General features: G+C 40.8%; 1 protein-coding gene across 3 annotated transcripts; it reads right to left on the minus strand.

The window, feature by feature from the left end:
- Positions 1 to 6,063: 6,063 nt before the first annotated feature.
- On the minus strand, positions 6,064 to 18,885 carry LOC113923610 (cytochrome c oxidase assembly protein COX15 homolog). 3 transcript variants are annotated; one of them, XM_027596549.2, is made up of 9 exons: positions 18,702 to 18,885; positions 17,849 to 18,039; positions 16,022 to 16,144; positions 15,360 to 15,546; positions 13,384 to 13,551; positions 11,092 to 11,173; positions 9,176 to 9,330; positions 7,531 to 7,644; positions 6,064 to 6,520 (listed from the first exon to the last, which is right to left on the minus strand). In XM_027596549.2, exons 1-9 carry the CDS (start codon positions 18,789 to 18,791, stop codon positions 6,389 to 6,391), a joined length of 1,242 nt encoding a protein of 413 aa, XP_027452350.2. In that variant the 5' UTR covers positions 18,792 to 18,885; the 3' UTR covers positions 6,064 to 6,388. The 3 variants fall into 3 exon arrangements, with proteins under 3 accessions (XP_027452350.2, XP_027452353.1, XP_027452351.1); XM_027596552.2 differs by lacking the exon at positions 17,849 to 18,039 and having other exon boundaries at positions 18,702 to 18,821; XM_027596550.2 differs by lacking the exon at positions 17,849 to 18,039 and having other exon boundaries at positions 18,633 to 18,759.
- Between the last annotated feature and the right edge of the window lie 66 nt (positions 18,886 to 18,951).

An 18,951-nucleotide genomic window follows, 5' to 3' on the forward strand; every position in this document is an offset into this window, starting at 1 on the left:
GCTGAGCATCTTTTAATGTGCCTGTTGGCCATCTGTATGTCTTTGGAAAAATGTCTGTTCAGGTCCTCTGCCCATTTTTTAAATCAGAATGTGTTTTGTTACTGAGTTACAGTTCTTTTTATAATTTGGGTATTAACCCCTTACCATATTTATGATTTGCAAATATCTTCTCCCATTCAGTAGGGTGCCTTTTTATTTTGTTGATGGTTTCCTTTGCTGTACAGAAGCTTTTTAGTTTGATATCGTTTCATTTGTTTATTTTGGTTTTTATTGCCATTGCTACTGGAGTCAGATCTAAGAAAATATAGCCAAGAGTGATGTCAAGAAACTTATTGCCTGTGTTTTCTTCTAGGAGTTTTATGGCTTCTGGTCTTATATTTAAGTCTTTAATCCATTTTGAGTTCATTTTTTGTGTATGGCGTAAGATCGTGGTCCAGTTTCATTCTTTTCCATGTGGCTCTTCAGTTTTCCCAACACCATTTATTGAAGAGACTGTCCTTTCCCCACTGTGTATTCTTGCCTCCTTTGTTATAAATTAATTGATCATAAATGCAAGCGTTTATTTCTGGGCTCTTTATTCTGTTCCATTGATCTGTGTGTCTGTGTTTATGCCAGTACCATACTGTCTTGATGATGACAGCTTTGTAATATAGTTTGAAACAGGAGCATGATGCCTTCACATCCATATTTACATTTTTGACATAAAATAACTTCTACTTCTCACTGGTATTATCTAAATAGATGCTCTCCCCACCCCTATCCCCATGCTTTTGTTTTACTTTTTGTCAGAAGTGAAAGACAGGTAGGTGGTATGATTTAGGGGAAAGAACACTGGTGTCAGGAACAACTGATCTTGGATTCTTGTCCTGGCTTTGTCATTGACTAGCTCTGGTATTCCAGGCAAGTCACTTGCACTCTCTGGTTCATTTCTCATCATAAAACTATAAATCTATAGACGAGATGCTCTGAGGCTAGTTCCAAAGGGACTAAGGGACTAACCATTGGCCTAAGGAACTAAAGGTGAGGGAGAACAGAGGAAAGTGGTAGAGTTTCAGGAAGTGGATTTTGGTCTTTGGTTTAAAAGGCCAGGTTCCCCAAGGGAGCCAGTGGTCATCTCCTACTTTATCCATTGTCCCTGATATTAAGGTTGATGGGAATGGAGTTTCCAACAGCAATCGTTCTATGTAAATTTCAGGAGATGAGATTTTTACAGGTGGGATTTTAGAGGTCTGGCTTCTGTTAACCCCCTTGGTTTTATGGATGATGAAATTGAGGCCGAGAGCTGTGGTAATATGTGCAAAGTCACAGTGGCCTCCTGGATTCAGTTTTCTCTGTTCTCTGTACTACAGATACATACCTTTGACAGCTGCAATGAAATTCTCATTGACAGAATCTTGCTGCAAGATGGTGTATTTCAACAGAATCTATTCTTTATAATAGAGCTGACTGCAAGTAACCATGCCCAATCTTTATAACTGCTTCTCATCTTCATTTGTGATCGCTTTGCTCACATATAGGAATAATATATGAAAGAAATACTTTGTTAGAAATAGCACCAAGTTGTTACTACATCTATTCTACCTGCTATATTTAATACTTTTAAACTTTAGATGTTTCTTTTAAACAATTTGCTTAATTTTGTACAATTTTCTTAACCACAGCATCTAAGCAATTCATTTGATGGTTATAACTGAAATTATTTAAGGTGTAAATGCCTATTAGATCTACCTCATTCATGAACTTGGCTGTAATTCTTGGGCACTTCTCAGACTCCCTTACAGAAATAAAATGCTATTTCTTTTTGCTGTCTTTAAACTTCTTTTCATACTAATTCAGTATCTATTTTCCCTGTGTGCTGTGGTATGTGATGTCACTTCATTTGGGATCAAGAATTAAGGTAGAAGTAGCCACAGATACTTCAGATTCTCCCAAATTAGCCTCTTAGGTCATGCTTAGTTTCAGAGTCCGGCCACTAGGGCCACATGCTCTGTCAAACAAGGATTTGGTTGTTGTTAACAAAAAATACTTGTTAAAAAAACAAGGACTCCTTTATTATATACTAATAGACTTCCCTTGTATTATTACATAAGTGTTTTCCTTTTACTCTAATTCATTATTTCCAGTTTGTCAGTGCCATTATTAGAGGGACAGAGAAGGTCAACATCTGTTGACCATTTTGTTTCTCTGGAAGTCTGAGCACTAAGAAAATCCTTTTATTTGTAAAATTGAGTCATTACTCATACTTTAAGGGCTTTTTACTTTTTTTTTTAAAAGATTTTATTTATTTGACAGAGAAAGACACAGCGAGAGAGGGAACACATGCAGGGGGAGTGGGAGAGGGAGAAGCAGGCTTCTGCCGAGCAGGGAGCCCGATGCGGGGCTCGATCCCAGGACCCGGGGATCATGACCTGAACCGAAGGCAGACGCTTAACGACTGAGCCACCCAGGCGCCCCAAAGGCTTTTTACTTTTAAAGTATATTCAGTCAGGACCTGCCATTTTTATAAAAACCAAAGTTGAAAAACCTTTCTGAGTCAAGGATGTTTATAGCCATGCAAGTATGGTTTCAGGCAAGCCTGAGGACACGTCTGCTCCTGAGCCTCTCCTTTTAAGTAGTGCTGCTCACAGCACCCCTGGTGGCCTACCACTCTGCTTCTCCAGTATTAAGGTAGCCCTGATGCTTTCCTGAGGAGCCCCTCCTGCAGAGGACGTGCCCGAGTTTGGCCTGTTAAAATTGCTAGTGGTGAACGCTCTGTACCTTATTAGCTTCACAATTCTTTCTCTGCACAAGGATCCTAGACAAATACTCTGATTTTTGGTATTGCTGTCATTATGTTGTGTTTGAAATTCTCATTCCACAATTCCTTTTGTGGGAGCCCTGAAGTGTATGCCTTGTCTCCTCCATTACTTCTGCCTTCAACAATGAACTCCACAGTGTTGAAAGGCACCTATTATGACCCACAGCCAGACACTCCTGTCTTGCTTTAAAAAACCAAAGGCTGCCTATATTGCATCACTTTGGGGGGTTGCTAAGACTATGTTTTTCTAATGCTTCACATTAAATAATTTTGCTCAACAGTTGTTAAAGTTCTGTTAAATACTGTTAAATCGGTGTTGAACAAAAGTGCCATGCATATTAGAGATGCACTGTCCCTTATGCAGGGACATGGTATATGTGTTACATAGGCTGATATATAACCCACCATTCATTCGAGAACTGGAAGGAATACTACAGATCAACTGGTTATCCAAATGTCATGATCATCACTTTAGGCAGTCATCAATACCTCTTCTACAATGGACAACATTTGTCAGTGTAAGTCAAAGACAAAAAATTCTGCATTGATAAAAAAGCCAGGTGTTTTAATTTCCTTTGATGTTTTAAAAACAACTGACAGAATTATTGACAAGACTTTTAAAAATATTAAGGGAAATTCATTTAATCTTCTAGGGATATGATGACTTATTTTGAAGGAAGTGTCTGGAACCTCAATCTGTAACTGTCCATTTTCCATTCATTAATGCAATATTTAGTATATGTCTAAACTGGGAATAATGCAAACATAAAAATAATTCAGATAATCTCCGTTCACCAAGAGCTCAGAGGATAGGCACAATACACTTATATAGCTAAATGCAACCAGAATCTGTTTTTCCAAACGTACTCATCTGTAATAAAAGAAAAATGAAGTAAAACACCTGGAACTTGAACTTGTTCTTTGCCACTTTGTTGGAGGGAACTGTAGAATCACTAGCATATGGCTTTTGGGGTTGGGTCAGACTGCTCTCTGCTGACTCAATTATTAACTAAGGACAACCTCAGTTTGGGGATCATGAGATGATGGATAGGAACCTGCCCCAGTGACCAGTTTCTTTTCTTTAAAGAATTCTATCTAGAAGAGGTGATAACCCATGAGCACACTAATAGGATCAGATTAAATGAGATGGGGGTGGGTAGAAATTTGGAGGGGATGGCAATAAGCTGGTCAAAACTTTCTAAGGTGGCTAGGCTATAAAGGCCTAAGCCAGTGGTGCCCAATTGCCTGCACACTGAAATGACCTGGGGAACTTAAAATACGTCTATCACTGCTCCCAGACATCATGATTTAATTGGTCTTGGGTGAGGCTTGGGCTTTAAGATTTTCAAAAATTTTAATGTGAAAAAAGTTAGAAGCTACTTCTAACAATAGTATAAGCCCCGGGGTCTGGGATTTTTTAAAAAAATCAAAGACTAACTATTATTTCTGTTTTGCTAAGAACCACTTGAGCATAGTATCTATAGGTCACAATGAAACTCACAGAATATTGGAGTTGAAAGGGAACTGAGATCATCTAATTGAGACTGTAAATAGGCAAACCTTAGGCCATTTATGGCTCTCAGATGTGTTCAGCCTGCATCATGTTCTAAAAAACCTGAAATCAGCTGCCAATCCTTGAGAGCTCTCACATAAAAATCTAGATGTTTTGTTTCTTTAAAAAATCAGATCTGACAACTCTGGATCTATACAGCTGCAACAGGCCAGAGTTCAGCAATGGTTTAACCCCTTAGCTGGGGCACCTGCTCTCTACTTTGCCGCTGTCTTCACCAGCCATAGCCTAATGGGTGTTTGTTTTGATCCAACTCTTGCCTTCTACAAAACAAAAAACGAGCTTTCTGCATTTTTTTTTTAATTTTATTATGTTAGTCACCATACATCATCAGTTTTTGATGTGGTGATCCACGCTTCATTGTTTTCGTATAACACCCAGTCTAAGTCAAGCAGAGAAAGTCAATTATCGTATGGTTTCACTTATTTGTGGCACATAAGGAATAGCAGGGAGGACATTAGGAGAAGGAAGGGAAAAGTGAAGGGGGGGGAAATCGGAGGGAGAGACGAACCATGAGAGACTATCAACTCTGAGAAACAAACTGAGGGTTTTAGAGGGGAAGGGGGTGGGGTGGATGGGTTCCTGCATTTCTTTTTACCCACCGCTCCCAGTTCTGCAGCATAAGGAAGCTCCTTCTGCGTGAGAGGGCTTCAACTTCTGGAGGGCAGGAATCTTGCTCTCTCCAAATGTTCCCCTCCGGGTAAATACCCCTAGTTCCTTCAAATATTCCCTGTGGGGTAGAGGGTTCTATACCTCACCATCCTGTCCCTTCCTCTGGATACATACTTAGTGGTCAATGTCCTCCTTACATGTGGTACCGATGATGAAACACAGCACTTGCACTGAGGTATTCTGAGTGTGGCTGTGATACTTCCATTGATGAAATCTGAAACACCACTAATTTTTTTTTTATCAGTGTTATCACATTGGTGCATGTTGAGCCTGTGGTCAACTGAAATCCCTGTCTTTTTTATATGAAATGATATGATGCCAGGTTTCTCCACCTCAAACTTATACAACCTACTTAATTAAAATGAAGATGTTACATTTATCTATTTAATTTCATCTTGCTGGTGCCACTCTGGAGCTGTTGTGAGTTGTGACTGTCATCTATATTATATTAGCAATGTTGGATTGTTCCATTCTCAAATCTGATCTCTGTGATGCCTTCATCCAAATCACCAATTTAAAAAATAAAGTTGGATAAGACCAAAATTACAACAATTCATTAAACAAAAATTTGTTTATGTATCTGAATAGGTGTCCATGTACTACATAATACCATCAAGGCCATACTTTAATTATCCATGAGGCTGTTGGGAAACCCTTTCAGGAACTGATTATATATCTACACCATTCATCTGACCTAGCGATGTAACAGCACAATCAAAAGAACTAGGTTAGTGCTTGATGAGTCAAAGTGGGTTACCAGTGATTTTCTCCTTTTCTAAGTACTTATAAGCCATTTTGCTACATATAGACCTTAAGCTTGTCTTTATGCCCTTTCCCCGTTGTGAAAATCAGGATGCCAGAAGACACTATTTCCTGCTGAAGGCTCTCTGGCTACTTTAGGGTGTGTGCCAGTCCTTCCCTTTGAATCTGCACCTGATGTAAGTGAAGGGGACATCATAAAGAATTTCTACTTAGGCAGAATTCAGGACTCAGAGGAGGTAAAGGAAACAAGAGATGATGCATGTAGAATCAAGAGCTTGCCAACATTAAGAAATCTGAGACAGTTTATTAAGAAGCGACAAATGCAGACATTTCTTTCTCTACATTAAACATGACTTTCAATGAGAAAAGCAAATTTACAAATATTTAAAAAAGGATTCTTTAGTTAAACATACTTAATGACACTCCTGATCCAGTGACTTTGTCAAAAACAAAGAATTTTAAATAACGACCAATTTGGAAACCACTTGGTATGCCAAGGTCATCCTTTTAGAAGACTCCCAAGTTCTTGTGCTCTCTGATGAGCTCTCAAAAGCACTTTCACTCCTAGGAAGCTGATCCTCTGAGAATTATTTTGGGACTCTTCGGAGTTCACTCATGAGCCAAAGGGCAACACTGAGCAGAGCCAGGGAGCCCGACTGGTGAGTGGCAGCCAAAGGAGTTGGAACATACATCAGCAGAGTGCTAATGCCTAAGCCCACCTGTTACAGAGGAAAGAATGCAGTAAAAAAAAGCAGGAACCACAAATTCAGAACTGAAATGACTGGGCATGGACAACCAGATACATAAAGCTCCACATTCTCCCATCAAAGCATTAAAAATATGTATTTTAAAATTTTCACAAGTAAATGTACTCGCAGCAGAGGAAATTCAAACAAAATAGATAAACCTAAAATTCTCTTTAATTATCCTTCATCCTAGCCCAACTACCCTCCGCAAAGATAGTCATCAGTTTCTATACACTTGTACCTTTGTATCTATGTTTATAGAAAAACATACTTTTGTGCTTTTAAAAATGGGATTGTTCTGTCACTTGCTTTTTTTTCACTTAACAATATATATCTTGAGATGTTATTTTTAACTGCTATACAGTATTACACAGTATGTGGTACCATAGTTGTTTATTCAGGTTGTTTCCAGTTTTGTTTTTGTTTTTTTTACCATCACAGCAATTCTATCATGAATTACTTTGTACACAGTGTGCCTTAGAATATTTCTAGGGCAGGAACTAAGAAGTCAGTTTGTTGATCAAAGGATTATATATTTAACATTTTAAAAGCTATTGCCAAACTGCCCTCTGAAAAAAATTATACCCACTCATGCTCTCACCAGGAATATATGAAGGTATCCATTTTCCTAAGCCCATGCCAATACCTGATTATCTTTTAAAAAAATTTTTCCCCCAATCTGACAGGCACAAAATGGCATGCATTGTTTTAATTTGCTCCTCTGATAATGAGTGAGGCTAAAGAGCTTTTCATATTTATTGGCCATTCATTGTTCCTCTTGTGAGAACTTGTGTATACTGATATCCTCATTTTATTTTCTGATTATTCTTCATTAAGATAAAATTAATACATAAAATTTACTAAGATATATAAAGATATAATCAATATTACAAATGCTGAAAATATTTTCTCCTAGCCTGTCACCTTTCTTCTTTAACTTAAGTTTTGGGGACACCCTCAGACCAAAAAGAAGCGGTTTATACCTGTGTATATGCCAAAGCTAGCAGAGTCGCTGCGGCCATCTTGGTCCTTCGAGGAAGGGGCATTCTCCGGGACAGGAAGTACAGCACTGTCACAGCTGTGACTGAAGTGATTCCCTGCAGGGAGGAGGGCATCTCATCAAGTGCCAGGAAGAAATGCTCCACCCTCCTGGTTTCTGCTTATCTGATACCACTCTCCTCTAGAACCAGTGAGTTAACCATGAAGCCTTCTTGTCCCAGACATGCAGAACCATCTGTGGCTCCTCCTATGATTACTCCTCAGTCTCCTCCAGCTCTTGTGCTTGCCACGTAAATGCTTGTGTCCCCCAGGGCTCTACCTGCAGTTTCTGCACCTATTGCTGTCTCTTCTCACGTGGGTGCACCACCCCCGCCAGGTGCGGCCCTCACTTAAGTCACTCTTTGCACCCTAATGCCTCATTTTACCTCCTCTCTAATCCTGTAGTTCTAAAGCAGGGCTGACCCCAGCACATGAGGGTTATTAGTTTCCTGAGCTGTCAGCAGAGGAGGTAGTGAGTGGTGCTGGCAGCTAGTGCTAAAAACAACCTGAAGTCTAATTTTCATTTCCCCCCACTGGCAATAGGATTTCCTCGCCCCACTTCCATGATGTCAAGGAGAATGTTTTTCTATCATTTTCTGCATCTATTTCACTTTTCCTTTTCATGATGACAATTTCAACCAGACTTTACTTATTACAAAATGTTGTTGGTGGAGGGGCCTAAGCCCCCACAAGGTAACTGGCCCAAGCGCCCGTGTCACCTTTGGGGATCTGAGGCCTCTGGATGGACCTCTCTTTGGGTGTGCTTCAGTCACACCCAACACACCTCAATCTGATGACATCCTCCATCTCCAGCCAACACTCATTTCAGTAGTCCCGTATCTGGGTGTGTCTTAAGCATGCCACAGAACAAACTCTGGGACCTTCTTCACCCTCATTCCTATAGCCAATCTTCTCCTCCTTAGTCTCTCTGTGATCCACCATTCTCCTCAAGTCCTGCTCCTCCATGCAGCCTAGAGCCCCAGCACTCTCACCTGCATTACTGCAGCAGCCCCTCTGCTTCCTGCTGGCCTCCTTGCTGTGTCTCTCCCTGCTCCACTGTATCATGCCCAGGCTACCAAACCAATCGTAACATGACCCCGGCAGGTCCTTAACAAACATCAGCTTAAATAAGATGAGAAATAATGACTGATCATATAAATCGTATAAATCATAATTGATTTATGATGCTCTTAGCTCCCTGGGGTTTTGGGTCAGCTCTGACAATTATGTGTTCAGCAACCACTGTCTGTGCCCTCTCTTCTCTACTCAGCCTCATTTCCACTAAAATGACTCTCCTATGTGTGTGCAGGACTGAGGGAAGTTATCCTTTGCCAGATGGTAAAAGGCACATTTGAACTTCAAGAAGACAGCAGTATCCTGAAAGCCAGAATTTGGCTGGAATGGGTGTGGTAATTAGGACAAAAACACCTCATCAGAGAACTGGTGCTAAATTTCTTTGAAAAAGCAAAGGAAATCTAGTGCCCACGCTTGCTCTACCCTCTCTTGGTGCTGCCATCAGGGCTTCAGACGCCCCAAAGCCTGTGAGAGGCTCTCTGTGCTCAGCAGCCAGTAACCACCAGCCAGACTTACCAGAATCCGGTGATCAAACTGCACCATGGTGGGATTCTCAAAAACATTCCTCAGGATGGGGGAGAAGGTAAAGAGATCCTCTGGGATCCAAGATTCTCCCATCTTTGGGAAAGAGTTGTAAACAAGCCCAGCATCCAGTCCTGCCACAAAAGCCCCTATATTCCAAGGTAAATGGTATTTATTAAAATGAGGTAGAAAAGAGCTCAAATACTAGTTTGTTTTTTTTTTTAAGATTTTATCCATCCACTTGACAGAGAGATACAAAGAGAGCACACAAGTAGGCAGAGCGGCAGGCAGAGCAAGAGGGAGAAGCAGGCTCCCCTCTCAGCAGGGAGCCTGATGCAGGGCTTGATCCCAGGACCCCAGGATCATGACCTGAGCCAAAGGCAGACGCTCAACGGACTGAGCCATCCAAGCATCCCTCAAATACTAGTTCTGACATAGAAAAAGTCTATTATCCCAGAGTTAGACAAAAGGAATAGTCTGAGAATAAAAAGATCTACAGAAGGGGTTCTCAAACAGAGAATATACATCATCATTACCATGGGAACTTAAAAAAAATAAAAAAAAACCCCACCACAAGTGCATCCTCACCTTCTCCCACCCCAAGATTCTGGCATTTCTCCCATAAAGGAGTGAACTAGAAGCTCTAGAACAAGGCACGTTGGATGGAAACATTCCCTCAGTGATTTTGATGCCCTCCTTATCCCACTATGAACTCGATCTATTCTGGAAATGCTCTTCCCCCAGATATCTGCGTAATTTACTCCTTCATTTCCTCAGGTCTCCACTCAATGTCACCTTATCAAAGAGATCTCCCCAATGGTCCTGTGTAAGACAGCACTTACCCAAACCCACCTCTATCCCCTTATCCTGCTTTATTTTTTCCACAGCACTGAACACCATCTGCCATGTTTTCATTGTTTATTATCTGTCTTCCCCAAGTGCTCAAAAAAAATTGTTGAGTGAACACAGAAATGAAAAAATTTATAAACTAAATCCTAGATAAACACATAAAGTATCCATGAGTTAATGGATGACTGATCCATTATTTATGAGCAAAGATGACTCAGGGATGTTTAGATCACATTTCTTGTTTATACAAATAGCATTTATAAAGTCAAAATTCATGTTCTTCCACCAAAAAGGGTGGGGAGGTGAATCACTGGTTTGATGGTTTTCTTTAGAGAAGTGCTACTCAACAAAACTTTCCATGATGATGGAAATGTTCTCTATCTGCCAGCCAACACAACAGCAGCTAGCCACACGTGGCTATTGAGTACTTGAAATGTGGCTAGTGTGACTGAGGAACTAAATTTTAAATTTTATTTAATTTTAATTAAGCTTAAATAGTCACATGAGGCTAGTGATTAATGTATTGGATGATACAGTTCTCGAGTGAGAGAGGTAGGGTAGAGGTGTGATTTAAAGAATGAGAAAGACCTGTGTCAGTCCCTTTGCCCCAATGAGCTCCTCATCTTAGACCATCTTTGAGGAAAGGACTTTTCTGATTTGCACCTAGCCTTTGCTACATGCCAGGTACTGTTCTAAGCACTTCACATGTATCCCTCACACTATTACCATCATCCCCATTTTAAAAATGAGGTCACTGAGGCCCAAGAGGTTATACAGCTTGCTCAAAGTCAGAGAGTTCATAGGTGGTAAAGCCAGGATTTGAACCTAGGCAGTCTGGATCCCGATAAATGTTCAATAATTGTGTTCAAATGACTGGAAAGCAGGGTTTTTGGAAGGGAGGAAGGAAGAGACAGAGAATGAAGACAGTGGGTATGAAAGAGGCAGATGTGAAGGGGAAATATGAAGGTGCAGAAGGAAAGGACAAAGTGTTTGGCAAGAGAACCCCCACCCCCCACCGAGGGTGGAATAAAACTAGACACGCGAGATGAGAAGAGTCCTACCTGAGAGAGCAGTAAGGAACACAAGGCCTGCTGTTCCATGAGCACATCGTCTCAACCACAGGAGCTGACGAGTTTCAGGCAACTAAAGAAAAGAAAACCATTCAGATACACTGTACTGCAGGAACTAAGGGAGGCAGCAAAGATCTCCAAGGCCAAACCCAAGTAACAATCAGATCTTTTCTGACCCCCTAAATGGGTTAAGCACTCCCAGCAGATATTCTGGTCTAACATGCATCATATTTTACAACATTTATATATTTACTGTCTGTCTTCCCTGCTTTCCTGTAAGTCTTGTGAAGGCAGGAACTGCCATCTGGTCTTGCTTAGTGAAGTAATCCTAGCCCAGTGCTTGGTATATAAGTACTCAACACATATCTGTTCAATAATGATTTGCATCATTCAAGGGAAAAATGCTTCCCCATGGTTGAAACGATGTGGCTTAAGATATAGGACTAGATTTTCATGTTGTTTGTGATATTTCGTGTTTAGCAAATACAGTCAGAATCAAAACTATATAAAATCCCTAAAGTAGAGGGGTGCCTGGGTGGCACAGTCAATTAAGCGTCCAACTCTTGGTTTTGGCTCAGGTAGTGATCTCAGGTCGTGAGATGAAGCCCTGTGTTGGGCTCCATGCTCAGCCCGGAGCCTGCTTGAGGCTCTCTGTCTCCCTCCGCCCCTCCCCACTGTACATACTTTTTCTCCCAAATAAATAAATAAATCTTAAAAAAATCACTGAAGTAGGGATTCTTGCATTTAGTGTTTTGGTAAGATAAAAATTTTATTTTTACTATAGCCAACTTCTGACACTAGTCAGTAAATCAACAAATATTTATTAAGAATTTTATAAACAAATTACCATAAAGATACAAAGGAGTTAATCAGAGTGCTGCCCTTAAATGGTCTATAATCTAGTATATGAAGAGTGAGGTATCATCACTAAGATATCATAGGACTGTATATCAGTGCCGTCCAACAGAACTTTCTGTGATGATGGAAATGTTCTATTATCTGCACTGGCCAATACGTGGCTAATGAGGACCTGAAACGAGGCCATAGCACCTGAAAACTAAATAAAAACTTAATTTTATTTAAACTTTAAGTAAACAACCGCTTTTTAAAAATAAGCTTAATTTTATTTAATTTTAATTAAAATTTAAATAGCCACATGTGACTAGTAGATACTGTGTTGGACAGAATAGCACTACATGTTTGACTATCATCTCAAATCCTTTCTGCAATTAGTGGAATATAAACAAATGAAAAGAGAAAAACAGTTGATAATTAAAAAGTCATTGGCAACCTTTCAGAGCACCATTTCCCGTAGAGAGTGTTTAGGAGTGCGTGGGTATATGTGTAGGCATGTGGGTGAACGCTTGGGTGTGTACGTACAGAGGTGGGTGGGTGGGAGTGCCAGATGAAAAGAATTAAGAAAGAGTGGTTGTCAGCAAGGATAGTTACAGCTGTAGGCAATTCAGAGAACAAGAATTATTCCGATATAGATTGTCTACTATACCAGTGTTTTGACCCCATCCGGCTTCCCTGTGGGGATGACTGCCAAGTCCACAACTCGTTTCCTTATTGGAATTGAGGCTAGTGGTTCCAAGTACCTATTGGATAATTCTACTTAAAAGTCCTACTGTCATCTCAAACTTCATTCCATCAACAGGATATCCAAGTCAACCATGACTTCAATACCTAAAATAATACTCATTTTTAGAAAAACTAATATTTTCCTTTAATCAGCATAAAGGGAAATACTTTCAGGCAACATCACTAAGATCACAAGATCAGACTTGTCAGACTTGATGAATGGTAGGTCTCCACCTAAAGAACAAACAACTCTCATGGCTCTTGTTTACCATCAAAAGTCCAGCAACAGCTCTCATTCTGGCCTTCCTCACCTCACCATCCGCCATCCCTCTGGGAGTCAGAAATGGTTGGGATTGCTCTTGTTGCAACCCCTTCCCACCATTCCTAAGATTCGTGTTTTCACTTTTCCCAATAGGCAATGCTGATAGAATATTTGGCTCCTGTACTAATTTTCCTTTGAATGAGTTGCTCCCGCTCAAAAGAATAATGGCACATTTTACTTTGCAGTTCCAAAGCTTTCCAGAGTCTCAAAGTTCAATGTTTCTGGCATCTTTGGTTTTATCTAATTTCTGGTAAATTGGTAGGTGTAACTAAGGGAATGTGTGCGCATTTTGACTTATAATTTCCCATTAGAAGCAGAATTTCTGTTCCTCTGACCTTGTCAGCATCTGTGCAGATATACTAATATAGTCTGACTTTTACCTTGTGCAGAGGGAGCAGCAGTGAGAGTGAAGTCCACAAGCTGGCACAATAAAGAACAAGGGCTGATCCCAGGTGGGCAGCGAGGCGGTACTGACTGACCCGAGGGATGTCATGGGTGTCTGGTTTTTCTTCTAATCCACTTTTCACCATATACCATCCCAACAGACCCTGGAACCAAAAACAGAAGAGGCAGATAAAACAAGGCTGGATCTGTCCATTCAACTGTACTATGTGAGAAAGTGAGTTGTCAATTATCAGGAGTGCTCCGCACCCGGCCTCTCCTTCCCCTACCTTCCCATACCCCCAGTATCCCCAGGAGTCATACCCTGCCCACAGTTTCACATACAGCACCATAAATGCTTAACTGCTGTTTAGATTAACATTTCATTAAAGTATAAGCCAAAGGTAGAAAAGTACACAGAAGCTTATCAAAAGGCAAGCCTTAAAGATACTTGATATAATTTAACATTATATAAAATGAAATGTAAGTGAAATGTAAGAATAAAAGAGTTTTTTTCTATAAAAACTAGATTGTTTTGGAAAAGCTTTGATAAAGATAACTGCTTAAAAACAATTATTGTCAAGTTCGTAGGAACAGACAATTATAAAAGTCCTGGGTGGAGGGGAATCATAAAAATCTGTAACGCTTTGCTGGCAGATGCCTTTGCAAATGGCTAAGTTCCCACTCCTCTTTAAGGAAAATGAAATGAAATGATAGTTTATGGGGATGCAAGAGATCTGAAGTTAAACTCCAATCAGAGAACTCAAAAAACAGGGCTTAGTTCTTCGTTAAAAAAAAAAAAAAAGTAACGAAAGTACAAGTTTAAGCATAGAAGTTCAAGGTATGCATTACTTTGATACCCTGCTTTAATTTTTTTCAATTAACCAAACAACTGTGAGTTTCACTTCTATGAGATAAGATACAGCCCTTTCAACTCCGCCCTCCCCAGTCAACAGAAGCATGTCAGAGAGGTGGGATTCTCCCACCTCTTCTAATAGATCCCCTCAGGAAATCTTTTGGGGAATGTCTTGCCCCCTTAGTGATTATCCTGGATGTTCTAATTATCTTGATTTCATCTGCACAGGACCTTGGGAGACAAAGGAGTATACAGTGTGATTTGCCAGCCCTGCTTTCTTCTTCCCATAATCCTATCTGCCATCTTCAAATTGCTGCCTTCCCGGAGTCTGTCTTCGGGTGTTTTTTGTTTTATTTTATCATTCCAAAATAAACTTTCACTTTGTTTCAACAACCCTCCCCTAGTTGTTATTAGACTTTTATTAATGTCTCTTTATCTGTTTCTGTTGCCTCTATTTTGTCTCCTCCATCTCCCTCTTCAATTCCTTCTAATTGGTTCTTATTCTTACTACTTCTGAGTCTAATTAACCAATTAGCTTATTCCTGATCAAACTGTGATGTTCCTTTGATGCTCTATGACTCTTTTTGAGGGCCTATAATCGTGACCAAATACTCCTTTGTACCTTCTCTCATATTCCTTTTCTTGGCTCTCAGTCTCAGCAAACCCCTTAACTGTGGGAGTCTTCATATTCGCTTCTTTACCTAGAACACAGGGATCCCATTCCCCATCCAGCACACAAGTCAGAAAAGGGGAGGAGACAAGAACCCAGGAAGAAAGCCATGAGAGGAAAGAACTTCTTGTGACACAACAATGTATTTACTGAGCGCTTACTAATTCCAGGCACTAAACTAAGTACTTTATATGCATGATCTCTCTCATTTAAGTCACACAACCTAACCAGTAGGCACTATTATTATCCCTATTTACAGGTAACGAAAGGGGCCTACAGAAGGTAGACAACTTGCCCTACTAAGTGGCAGGGTTGGGTCAGGCCTGTAACACTAAAATTCATCCTCTTTCCCACTCTGTTATATAGACTCAGATTCCTTCCTTAAAAACAATCCCAATGAGGAAGCTCCTGGAAGCATCTCTGGTTTCCCAAACTTGAATAAATCTTACCTGGAAGCAGACTAACCCACACAGGGCAAGAACACGTCCTTTCATGCCACGGCTGAGCCAGCCCTTTCTCCAAAAGTAGGCAGCAGGCAGGATGTATGCAAGGCCCACAAGGCGACCCCACATTCGGTGTGAGTACTCCATGTACCAAATGAACTTGAATTCAGCCAGTGTCATATCATGATTCAAGCTGGGTGAAAAGGGAAGTCAAAAAAGAAAGAAGAAACATCCTGATTTTTATTTCCAGACAGAATGCAAGAGCATTCTCAGTTTTGAAGCTGGAAATGAAAGGTCTGCCTTCTTCCTCATCAGTGACCTCAGGATCACTTTGGACCTGGAGGTTTAGAGTAGGGAGCTCACTAAACATAACTGAAGCAAATATTGAGCAAAATGGAATCTAACCATTCTGAAATGTTTAAGCAAAAGATTGAAAGGGCCTAGTGGGATGTTTACCTGATTTTCTATTATACTTACTTTTTAAAAAAAGATTTATTTGAGAGAGTGAGCAAGAAGAGAGAGAGAGCATGAGCGGGGAGAGGGAGAAGCAGACTGCCCTGCTGAGCAGGGGACCTGACACGGGGCTCAATCCCAGGACCCCAGGATCATGACTTGAGCCGAAGGCATATGCGTAACCGACTGAGCCACCCAGGTGCCCCTATACTTACATTTTAAATTCTGGAAATTGCTGATATTTTTGGAATTCTGTTTCCCATTCCTCTTGACTGGTAGGTGGCTTCATCTCCTTTATCAAATGCCAGTCTACCATTGAGAGCCCAGACTCCGTCAACCTTAAGATAGGTAAAAAGTGTGTGTGTGAACGTGCGCACACACACATGCACACACAATGCTGGATTTCTCGTAAATGGTTTACAGAAACAAATGGATCTGAACTTAACCCCTCTAAAAGTAAACATTTCATTTCAGTGTATCCTTTTTTGACACCTTGCTTTCTTCTTACTGCTTTAAATTTCACCAGAAACAGCTGCCATCAGGTACAAATTTCTTTATTCCTTGTTCTCTTGATCCTTTCATTCAATTCTCTTTACTTCTTTCTTTCACTAGCATTCCTTAACAGGTAAAAATCAACCCTTAGAGCAAAAAAACATGCCCTCAATGAATAAGTGACATTATTTACAGAGGGAAAAGAGATTTGTTACAGATATAAAACGGTTTAGATTCTTGAGTGAATTTAAAGCTAATAAAACTTAAATTTGTTGCAGTTTCCCATAACAGTCTATATAACATATGGTATTTTGAAATAAGAGCACAGGGAATGTGGAGAGAATCTGAGGAACATATACTGTATTAATACCAGAAGGTATTTTCACCAAAAGGAGTGAAGGTTTCTAAAGTGAAAGGCTGATTTTAGGTCAGAGGCAGGAAATGAAGATAAACCTGGAACATCTTATCCAGAAAGCAAAGCATTTAATTACTAGGTTACTAGGATCCTGTCAAAAAGACCCAGGAGGCAATTTGAAGAGGCTCCCATTGACTAAAGATGGAACAATTTGAGTAAATCATCAGGGCAATGGATTGAAACATCAAATACGTTTAAACCTATGAGCTTATAATATTTAAAAACCCAAACTCTTTATTGATCACCTTTGGGTGATCAAATTGGATGATGCTTGGGAACCAACTTATTATTTTCAAAACTGGTCAATAAAGAGAAAGCTTCAAGTATTTATCCTGCCTTTCTTATACAAACTGTACCTTACGATGACCAAATTGTTGATGAGGGCAAGTTTTTCTTTAGAGTTGAACTAATAAAATATTACAATTTTGCAAATGTAATGAAATCATGGATCTAGGCAATGATCATCAATGGCTGTTGGCATCTCTAATGGACACCAGATATTTATTAATGTTGTAATCACCTGTGAAGTATTTTGTCCCCTGCTCCCAACTTGAATCTGATCAAGCAAAAACCGGTTTACAGGAAATACTGTGGGTAATGGGACATGTTAAACACCACGACAAGTATGCAGTTAGCAAAATCCAGACCAGGAAACTCCATAGGACCAATCAGTTACGTTTCTTTAATAGCAAAAAAACTACATGGAATGGGGAGGGCGGGAGAAGAAACTAAATCTATAAAATCTCTTTATAGATTTAAAGGGACCTAAGAGGCATATAAAGGGACCTAAGAGGCATACAAACCAATTGTGATCTATTTATGAGGATTCAATCCAAACTGTACAAAAATTTTTGAGACAAATTTGAAAACTGTTTGTAGAGGGAAAATATATACAGATAATGCACAGCAAACAGGTAAGACCTAAACCAGGCTTTATGAAGGGCTCCCAATAATAAAACTCTAAACTGTTCTACAGCACGCAAGCCCTCAGGCGTATCCCTCTTTAGGCCTCAGTTTCTACACATATAAAATGAGGGAGTGAGACTAGATGATTCCTAAGGTCTCTTCCCCCTTGGTCATCCTGTGCTTCTACTGATGACCCAAAGAGCTGACTCCCTACGAACGAATTACTCACCTAGTCACTCCACCAAGAATAACTGCTCCAGCCACTGTTCCACTGCAGACCAGGAGCCATCGGCCCACCACCCGTTCAGCAGCTCTTGAGGGAAGGGACACTGTACCCCTTCCAGACTGCAAAGATACTTCAGAGATGGTGCTGTATTGCCCTGGCCTCAAGGGGCACCTGATCCCACAGCTGCAACCACACTAAAGATCAACAAGCCAGACAAATTACAACTGGAGACTGTGGGAAAGGCCTCAATCCACTGCTCTCACACACAATCCCACTCTGTCTAGAGTGGAGTACCCTGTATGGCCACATCTCCACTGCTTCTGCCCTAGTAAATCATCAACTCCTATCTGGATTACTGCATCCATCCCACAACTGGTTTTCCTGCCTCTAGTTTTGCCTCACTCCAATCCATCCCCACACTACATGAACCTTCTGGTCTCTGCATACTTCCCCCAGACTTAACTCTACACCCAGATATGGATTATTTTCTTTCTCGCTGACTGGGATGCTCCTTCTCCCCTGATTGAGAATATCTACTATAGATCTCAGTTCAGATGTCACCTCCTCTGGGAAATGTTCCTAGATTCTCCTGGTTCTGCAACAGGTCATTCCCACAGCATACTCTACCTTCCCTATCTCAGCCCTTAACACATGATAATGTACTTCAGGTTCATTTGTCTCCATCTCCCACTAAGCTATGAGTTGCCAGACCTACCTAAGGGGCTCTGGGCACAAAGAAATGTGTTGTGAATTCTAAGGAACCACGGCAATGTTGATGTGGGGTTACCTATTATCCTTCTCCTGACTCTTTCGACCCCTGTCCGATTCCGCGACTGAGTCCTCTGCGGTGCAATACCTGTGTTCTAGGCGCCGCCCTAGGAACCAGGAGCCGGAGACACGGGCTCCCCATCAAGGCCTTCAGGGGCGGAAAGAGTAATCGCTGCATACTGAAGACAGTGTAAAGAAACCACCTCTACACCCTAGCTCTCTGTGGTCTCCTTTCTCCACCACCGGACAGAGAAACACTTCCGGGTCATGCAGAGTCAGCCCCTCCTTCTCAGAAGGCAAGGGGGGTTAGTGACTGCGACTGCGACTGCGCCAACGAC

Source organism: Zalophus californianus, chromosome 15, assembly GCF_009762305.2.
Source record: "Zalophus californianus isolate mZalCal1 chromosome 15, mZalCal1.pri.v2, whole genome shotgun sequence".
Classification (NCBI taxonomy): Eukaryota; Metazoa; Chordata; class Mammalia; order Carnivora; family Otariidae; genus Zalophus; species Zalophus californianus.